We start from the raw sequence: 10000 nt of genomic DNA, 5'->3' as shown, positions 1-10000 counted from the left end.
CAGTCTACTATTTTCTATTGTCTACTTCCAGCAGGATAACGCATTGTGTCACAAAGGACACGTCATTCCAAGCTGATTCCACGAACATGACAATGAGCTCCACAGTCACCAGATCTCAATCCAATAGTGCACCTTTGGGATGTGGTGGAACTGGAGATTGGCAAAATGAACATGCAGATGCAACTGTGTGGTGCTATCATATTACCATGGACCAGACTCTCTAAGGAATGTTTCCAGTAGCTTGTTTAATCCATGCCACAAAAAATTCTAGCCGTTTTGGGAGCAAAAGGTGGTCATACCCAGTACAAGAAAAATATACATAATGTGGCCACTCTAATTTGCAGTGTAAAAATCAAACTGCCCAGGTGCTTTTGCCCTACATAAAAAAAACAGGCAGTATTTTCTCTCCATTCACAAAACAATTGTATTGTACTTGCATTGCGACATGATTCACCCAGGTTTAGATGGATTTGCTGCTACTTGTAAATGAGGCCTATATGTGCAATACAGGTCCTGCTCGCATTGCTTACCTAAATATAGTGAATTCAACCATAAGCAGACACGAATAGCAGCCATTTCATTTTTATAGGCTTTTTTTATTACTAATTTAATAAAACATTACAAACTGCAGAATGAAAGAAAACAGGTCCAAAAAAGCGTGCTTTTGAGGAGTGCACACATTACCAGTTGGATGACAACAAACCAAAGCGAACAAAGGTAAAGAGTAGTCTAGTGGCAGTTGGGATACAAAAGATGTACAGATATAGTATGGAAGACAGGAAAGAACAGGGAAATGGCTTAAGATGATGATTAGCTGGAGGCATCAAATCAGTGGATAAACTTAACCAAGAGGAAGTTGGGGAAACAAAAACAAAGAAACAAGACTGCAGTCTCAAACAGCTCTATAAGGGAGCATGTTGCTCTGGCAGAGTCTCAGAAATCATGGAAAGAGACAGTGGATCGCTTTGCTGCACATCAGCTTTTGTAGAAAGAAGTACACTCCAATAGTTCACAGTCAGCAACCACATAGGTGTTGCACACATATTGTAAATGTTACATGTCATAAGCATGGTTACTCAAGCTACGCCATAGAAGAGTGGCCTCACACAGCATTAGCACTGGTCATTGGCAGGTCAAAGGCTGTAAAAGCGTAGACTCCGATCCATCCCTGTAGATGCCAGAAACTTTGCATTCTGACCAAACGCCAGGCCTGTGGTGAGTGCACTGTGATCTATGGAAATAAAATGAAATAAAGACATTTACATTTTGGAAGTAAAAACTGTTTACCGGTAAAAACACAAAACACAAGTACATGATGTTTTCTTACCAAACGTTAACCTGTAAACATTCTAAACCAAGTAAACCAATTTCAAAATGCAGATAATAGAATTTGTAGTGAGTAAATTTTGTTACCTTTCCCCATGTACAGTGCAGCCTCCAGTGGGGACCTGTCATCAGCTATAGAGCATCACCAGTCGAAGGGGTTATTAGGTATACAAGTATATTGATAAACTTAAATGAGACAAACTTTGAAACTGACCCGTGAAATGCAAAACCTCTGCCCACTGCTTGCAGATGTAAACTTGGATATCTGTCCCTCCAACTGCTAAGTATGTACCACTCTGATCAAACACTAAGGATCGCACCTGTGCAGGAGAAAAAAAACAAACACAAAAACAAAATAAAAACAAACAAATTAATACATATAGGCACTGATACAAATCAAACATTAAACAGTCCCCAAAGCAATTCTGACAGTTAGCTTTGGCCCATTTCCCATTGGCTATGCTGTGTCAACATATCTCAGTGTTAAGAACCAGATACTCTTCTCCGAACTGCAGAAGCTTGAGTTTTAACCTATTGAACTTGCCTATTATTCACAAGGACTGTGCTATAACACATATGAAAAGACAAACACACCCCTTCCATGGCTACAGCTAGTGTAGTAGAAAAATATGTTCTCCTCATCATAGTATTCTAGGTGAACAAGATCACGTCTTCCCCAGCACTAAGCATATGCATGGAGATTAAAAATAAATGCCAAATGAAGGTCTGAACTGTGCATTTTAAATATACAACTAAATATCAGTTAAACGTGTGGTATTTCAGTAGCTACATTACTCTTACCATGCAAGCCTAGCATCTGTACATATAATATTCCATATAAATACCTGGTATCCCTCCTCCAGTTGCAGAGTCTTGAAGTTCTTTAGTTTCCGCAAATCCCACAATTTGACACTGGAGTCGTCAGCCGCAGTTGCCAAATAGTAACCATTTTCTGAGAACGCCACACAAGATACAGGACCAGAATGACCAGGAAAGTTAGCCACATTAGATCGTTCCTATAGAAAATATAGAATACTAGTAATTTAAGTATTCCTATTCCTTTTCTAACCAGACAAACACGAAAGCCTCACAAAATTTGAGGTGCAGCAGTCTGGTTGGACTACAGCTGCCATTTAACTGAAACAGTGAGAGGATGACAGATATGTAAACTTCACGAATGTGAATTATACATATTAAGTATCTACTTCACTCAAGTGACCACAGGCTGAGGAAGGGTGATATTCTATGTTTCTTTGTTCTTTTTAAAATGAGAAATAGGGTTGAATAATAACCCATGAAGAGCTGGAGCAAAGGTATAGGTGAGAACTTGTGTCAGGCAGTAGCACTTGGAAGTAATGATGGGACACTAGTACTTTTATTGTACAACTGAATACCAAAAATGACAAAATCTTGCGTAGAGGGCATGAGCTGAAGAGGGATCTTTTAAGCACCATTGGACAATATTACCACGTGACGGAACAGTATATTTTGAAAAAATATATATCCCTTGGAACTTTTGCAATTTGCTTTTTATGGAACTCATTGGTGTTCTAAGGTTGATTTGTTGCACAAGCACAATGGCCCTGCTTGATCCTGCAGAACCAAGATTGTTGGTCCAATTGGAGTATCTGTACAAGCAAGTTACTCTACATGAAGGAATTCACATTTACTTTTTAAAAACTCAGCAAGGAGGACCAAACAGGTGGGATTATACAAATTTAGGAAATGGCATCTTCCAAGAAATGCAGAACCCTGTGTGCAGTGATGGAGCTTGCCATGATGCAGGCAGCAAAAAGGGTAACAGTAAAGAATGCATGACATAAGACTGTCAAGAGGGTTATCGGATCTGTTTGGATAAATCAAGGATCAGTACAGTAGGGCCCGATACCGAGAATAGCTGCAATTGTGGCAAGTCTTGCAAACAGTTGGGAAACCTTTGCAGAAAGAAGTTTCACTACCTTTGTCCATGGGATCCCAAAATTAAGCTGCATCCTCTCTTGAGTACTATACCTCAACAAACATGAAATAGCCAAGTCCTCTCAAATAGTCTTAAAAAATATTCCTCATTAACAAATGCATTTTCCTTACATAACTCACATAATTGGAGGGCCTGAATGCTCAGCTATAAAAAGTGGATACTCTAAAAGTTCTAAGGCTATTTTTTAGATTTTATTTTTACCACAGTCTTGCTGAACCATAGTCATGTTTACTATAATACCCGTATGCTGCCCATGAGAGACAAGAATGTATTTCTTTAGTACCAGAAATAAAAGCAGTTGCAGCTCGATAGATGCATTGCTTTAGGAAAAATGCTCAGAAGTTATCCAATTTGATGACAATCCAGAAACCCATTTTGCATTAGAGGTGGGTATGAAGAGGGAATCCTCATCCTCTGAGGAATTCTGTTTCAGTCTCTACAGTAGAGAGGTCTCATCTGAGAATAAATTGTCAAGAGTAGTCCACCTCTGAACCGAAGTAAGAGGTAAGAGGTCTGGCCTTGTTTTAAGATGGCGCCGACTGCTTTTATGAAGTAGTAGTAGTTGCAGACCTCCTACTGTGGGAAGTACCCCCCCCCCCCCAAAAAAAAAAACCACCAACTACTTTTAGTCTGAGGCACTTCTAGATTAATAATAAAAGTGTTGTACTGGGGGTCAAATATTAAGTTTACTTTCTTAATTTTATGACCATCCCTGACAAAAACAGATACTTAACTTTTATTATGTACCCTTAAAATAAGACCATGCATTTAAAAAGTAAAATATTAAAAATGTTTAAAAAACAAATGGGCTAATGAAAGGTAAACACAATATTTTCAGTTCAATGCTGAATATATGCTTGGGATATATACATATGTCTACACCAAGGGCCTGATTTCAGATGGTTGAAGTCAACCCATACAATTGAAGATTTTCTTCATGTAGAGATAACTAGGTACAAAATCTGTGTAGAAAGCCAAATTATCTTGTCTATCAGCACACTATGGGATTTAGCCAGTTAAGATTACTATCCTATGAATAATTGAATATTTTGCAATTTCTTAATAAATAACTTCATAATATAGATGTCAAATTACAGGATAGATTTTCTCTAGAGTTCACACGCTAGAAATGAAAAAAACAAAAACAAAACAAAAAAAACAAACCTTTTCAATAGATTTACTATCTAGATTTTAATATAAATGAAACTCTGTTGCGTATAAGGCAATTTACTTTATGGACCTCTACATGAAGAACTTGGCAAATAAAATTAATGGTTTGGCTCCAACCTTTTAAAAATTGGATTTTTGTACTTGCGTTAAAACCTTTTCTCTTAATCCATGGGGTACAATGGAGACTATTGGGGTATAGATGTGGGTGTGAGCAACTCTGGCACTTTAAATAATATTTCAAATAGACAAGCTCCTACCCATCTATAACTACTGGCTAACCTAACCATACCTCAATTTAATTAACAAAGCCCCTAAGAGAAACAACCAATAGAGCAAAAGAGAGGAGAAAAGTTCAAAACCAAAACCTGAACACAGACATGAACAACAGGAAAAAGAAACAAAAGGAGTGAAACAGGGTGTGCATCCAGTGCCACCTAAGAGAAAAGGATATGACTAAAGTACAAAAATCCCATTTTCTGTAACATCCTATGGTGGACACTGTAGAAAACTGGGAATGTTCCAAAGTTGTCCTAAGGGAGGGATCGCTCCTTAACAGTGCTCAGTACCTTGTGACCAAAAGAAGTAATTCTAGATGCAAAACCTAGAGAATTTCATAAAAGTGTGCACCGACGACAACGTGGCTGCCCTGCACAGCTGTCAGGCAGAAGCCCTCAGCCACGTTGCCCAGGACGCACCCACAGAGCAGATACAATGAGCAAAAACACAAACCTAGATGCCACTTGAACCTTTAATGAATTGAGCCTGATGCACTGATCCAAGCGTCCTTGTAAAAAGACGACAAGACAGTCTAAAGCAGTGGTTCCCAAACTTTTGCAGTTCACAGCACCCTTAGAGTCTCCATAATTTTTTCAAGGCACCCCTCCAAAATAATTACTGAGCAGTCCTGTTTTAGAAATAGTTTTGTAAAAAATTTTTTTTAGTTGTATGCAAAAATGCCCCCTCTGCATCCAGACACTGCAACCTTTCACACTGCCCCCGCCTCTGGCCTTTGTCCCCCCCCAAAATGGTGTTGCAGGATGACCGCTCCCCAAACAATGTGGCTGGCATCCTTGGTAAGAGTCCAACTGCAAATGGTGAAGGGATGCTTCTGTCAAGATTGGCCTCACTTAGCCACTACAACACAGACTGATGTACTCTGGGTAACAGGGTAATGAGATGTCAGTTCTAAAAGAGACCTGTTCCACTTTGAGATCAGTATGTTCTGGAACTGAGCGATTTGGACTGCCCGCAAAGGATTAGATCATTTTGCTCAATAACATCATGCAAAACTGGACTGACTTTTTCTTGGCCAGGAGGGAGTGCATGAGGTGGTCTGCCAACCACACCATGAGGAGAAGCAATTCAGACCTGGGTCTGCTTGACTGCAGGCCCTCCACTAGGTGGTCTGACCACCTTTCCGCAGTCTTGCTAACCCAAGCTGAGGCGGGTTGTGTCTGAGCACAGTCCCGGCTGCTGAACAAATGGATTTAAGGATTTCCATTTTTCTGTCTATCCCATCCTTAAGGATAGCTGTCAATGGAACAGGGATAGTAAATCTGGAGAGGTCTACCAGAGGTGCACCAACCTTAGGAGAGATTTCCACTTGTGTGTACTAGCACTAGAAAGGGCGTACAGAGACTAAAGCATGTAATCCGGGATACCCAGGCTTTGCATAAAACGGTCCTACAATTGGGAGGGGGGGGGGGGGGGGATATGAAATTGACTACCATCTCCTGACAGTACCTGGAAGTCAATGCCGAATTATTCACCTCCCTGGAGCAACTGCTCCTAAGATGAGAATTCCCGTGCTAGGTCTAAGTAATTTCCTGGGTCCAGGCAGCACCTACTGAAGTCCCTAGAACCAAATCTGATGAACCTGAAGTAGGATGTTGGGAAATGCCTTGTCCCTTGGGCAGGAAAGGAGACAGAAGATCTCTGCTCAGCTGTCTATTAGCAACATATTGCAGTGGTTAATTCTGTCACGGCCTAAACTATGGACCGTGCCAAAACATTTCCACCACCTATGGCAGGGCCCTCCCAGGTGAGCGTGGGCATAGAGCCTCGACCATGCAAAAGTCCCTTGGATCTGACTGTGCACACTGAAGATTAGTATTACACTTGGAGCAGGTGAAAATGTGTGCCACCACTCCCCATGTAGGTAGGGCTTCTAGAGGCTTTGCTCTTCCCAGACCTACTTGATTAAGGGAATCAAAATACAGGTTATGTGCAAATACAAGCACAAATAGGAATGCTTCCTGTAGAACAACGATGTGAGCTTACACATGCTCAGGGGGAGGGTGCGATACCAACTGTGTAGCTATGTAACACAGAAAGTCACTCACACACACACACACACTGATTTAGAGGGTGAGAAACACTGTAAATATACTGGTTGTGGCATGGAATTAAATTATCCCAAGAACTAATTTAAGGGATAACCTTCAGTGCTATGCAGTCTCTGCAGACACTTTATTTGGAGCTGAAGACTATATCCGGCTAAGGGGCTGCCAGGGACTAAATACAGAGGGGTCAGAGTCCACTGGTACAGCTAGTATTAAGTCATACTTAGACAGGGAAAGGTTAAGGGGAGAAATTTCCATTAACTTAACCAAAAAGCGATGGTCAGAGAAGGCTTAGAAGACAATGAAATCTCTAAAGCATTGACAGAGACAAGGATAAGCACATCGGTGGAAAGTGAAGGGTTAAAACAAGGATTCACTTACTGAAAGTGAATTAAGTAATTTTTAATTTCATGATAAAACATTTTCTGATAGGAAAAGATTGCCTCCAGTACATTGCTCCAGTGGTCATCAGGATGAAAAAAACGGTGGAACACATTTAGATGGTTTTTGCAGTAAGGACACAAGAAGCTGCCATAAAGCGGTGCCACTTAGGACCTTTTTGAGTACAAGAAGTCATGGTAACGCAGTTTCTACCAGGCCAAGACTGCACACTAAATTAGTACTGCCGATCATATCCAATACCAAGGTAATCTAAGAAGGGTATACTCACACTAACAACTTCCTCAATTTGCCATAAAGAATGTGGTGTGTACCGACGGCAATTCTTATTGGGGGAGTAATGTGGCAGGAAAGAACCAATGCCATTGAGAGGTGGTACAGATAGGAATCAGCCTGATGCTATGGAACCAGCCATAGAAGGATTCCAGCAACCACAGCCCCTAGACTGCAGTGCAAGATAAGAATGGAGCAGAAGAATCTACAAGCAGGAAGCACCTCCTGCAGTCGTCTGGCCTCCTGGGGAGTGGCAAGAAGTAGGTCTGACCATGAATTATACCCCCATACTGGCAAGCAATGAATAGGAAAATGGGCAACTTAAAGTGAAAGTAATGCGTCTCATGAATAAAATATAACAAAAAACTTATACTATGCAACAGAGAACTCATCATGGTCCCTACCAAATGCAGGAGACCGAAAACTAAGAACTACTTCCTCTATCAGGAGATTCTAGAGCAAGGAGAAGACAGAATAAAGCATCCAGTAAATATTTTTAGTTCTCTAATTCATGCATTAAATAGCAAGAGGTACCTTTCCACCTGATAAAGATCAACTACCCTGGGCTCTCTCCATTCTGCCTCCCAGATTTTTAATGGCATTTTACCATAACTAGTTCCAGTGGTGTAGTAAAAATACGTATAGGAAAACAAAACAAAACATTTAAAATCCAATATGAAGCAGACTTTGAATAATAACACGAGATTGAGTTACCCACTAATTCCGCAGCACTGTACAGAGAACTCATTCACATCAGTCCCTGTCCCATTGGGGCTTACAGTCTAAATTCCCTAATATAGAGACACACTCACACACAGACAGACAGACAGAGAGGGAGAGACTAGGGTCAATTTTGATAGCAGCCAATTAACCTACCAGTATGTTTTTGGAGTGTGGGAGGAAACCGGAGCACCCGGAGAAACCAACACAAACACAGGGAGAACATACAAACTCCACACAGATAAGGCCATGGTCAGGAATCAAACTCATGACCCCAGTGCTGTGAGGCAGAAGTGCTAACCACTAGGCCACTGTGCTGCCATAATTTAAGTTGTTTTTTCTGTACACAATATTTTGTCTTCTAATACTGTTTGAGTGACGTTCCTGCTTTGCCAAGAGAAGGGTGAGAGGCCCTAGTAAAGCTCTTAAAAAAGTTAGCAATATCCGTAGTGGTTTTTAACTTTGCATTAGCTTTTATATTTACAAATGTTATAGCCTATAGAATAGTTAAGATCTACCATCAGTAACAAGCAACTGCCTTGATTTCTTAACTGCTTACTAAAAGCTGGACTCATTCTTATAGTATTATATCGTTGCTGCTGAAGACAATCAATTTGGTCTGCCACCTCAAGAGTAATTAAACTTGAGTTATTTTTTTGCTTTACCTTTCTATTTTGATCTCAGATGTCAGTGTATAGACAACCTACCTTTAAATCCCAGATCTTAATTTGAGAGTCCATGGTCCCAGTTCCAAAAATGAGTCCATCAGGATGGAATTGAGCACAGGTAAGAGCTAAAAGACACTCAAGTTTTAATATAATGCAAGCATATCCAAAAACCTGATGAGACTGAGGGGAAAGACTGCTTACCACATCCTGATGTCTCATCTGTCACTTTGGTGAGGACACGTCCTGCATGGATGTCAGAGAACGCCCAATACTGAAAGAAACCAGTGTTCAAGATATGATGAAAGATAAAAAAAAAAATCTTTCGTTTCAAATACTGGTGGCTTTCCTTCTAACTTTACATAGCAGAAAAAATAAAAATGTACCAAGAATGTAGTTACCTGGTCATCTGAGCAGCTCAATAGATAGTCTCCAGTTGCATGCAGACTTAGACCAGTCACCGCCCCTTCATGAGCTCTTAACACTTGAACACAAGAGACCTCTGACACAGACCAGACACGTATCGTAGAGTCGGGAGAGGCAGAAAACACAAGCTCCTGAAAAAGTCATAAGAGTAGGCAAGAATTTGACACAAATAAAGATGACACTGGAGCCTGTATATTATAAAGGAGAGTTAAATTTCAAGCATTGCTTTTGATGCATTATGCCATGGCATTCTTACACCTACTAATAAATCCCGAGATTGTCAACAGAGGAGGGGGGGGGGGGGGGGGGAGAGCGAGAGAGAGAGAGCGAGCGAGCGAGCGAGGGGGGAGAGAGCGAGCGAGCGAGGGGGGAGAGGGGGGGAGAGAGCGAGCGAGCGAGAGAGAGGGGGGAGAGAGGGGGAGCGAGCGAGCGAGAGAGAGGGGGGAGAGAGCGAGCGAGCGAGAGAGAGGGGGGAGAGAGCGAGCGAGCGAGAGAGAGGGGGGGAGAGGGGGGGAGAGAGCGAGCGAGCGAGAGAGAGGGGGGAGAGGGGGGAGAGAGCGAGCGAGCGAGAGGAGAGGGGGGGAGAGAGCGAGCGAGAGAGGGGAGAGAGGGGGGGAGAGAGCGAGCGAGCGAGGGGAGAGAGGGGGGGAGAGAGCGAGCGAGCGAGGGGAGAGGGGGGGAGAGAGCGAGCGAGCGAGGGG

General features: G+C 41.8%; 1 protein-coding gene across 2 annotated transcripts in view; it reads right to left on the bottom strand.

The window, feature by feature from the left end:
- Positions 1-575: 575 nt before the first annotated feature.
- PRPF19 (pre-mRNA processing factor 19) overlaps positions 576-10000 on the bottom strand; it is a 43450-nt gene continuing 34025 nt past the window's right edge. For both annotated transcript variants that reach the window (XM_075217193.1, XM_075217194.1), the window contains 6 exons: positions 9275-9430; positions 9078-9147; positions 8916-9001; positions 2172-2342; positions 1541-1646; positions 576-1231 (listed from right to left, as the gene is read on the bottom strand). In XM_075217193.1, the coding sequence (XP_075073294.1) occupies positions 1134-1231; positions 1541-1646; positions 2172-2342; positions 8916-9001; positions 9078-9147; positions 9275-9430 (687 nt within the window). In that variant the 3' untranslated portion in view covers positions 576-1133. The remainder of the gene's footprint in view (positions 1232-1540; positions 1647-2171; positions 2343-8915; positions 9002-9077; positions 9148-9274; positions 9431-10000) is intronic.

This window comes from Mixophyes fleayi, chromosome 6 (assembly GCF_038048845.1).
Source record: "Mixophyes fleayi isolate aMixFle1 chromosome 6, aMixFle1.hap1, whole genome shotgun sequence".
Taxonomy (NCBI): Eukaryota; Metazoa; Chordata; class Amphibia; order Anura; family Limnodynastidae; genus Mixophyes; species Mixophyes fleayi.
Note: the sequence above shows the minus strand (reverse complement) of the source record. Positions and strands in the feature narration are given on the sequence as shown.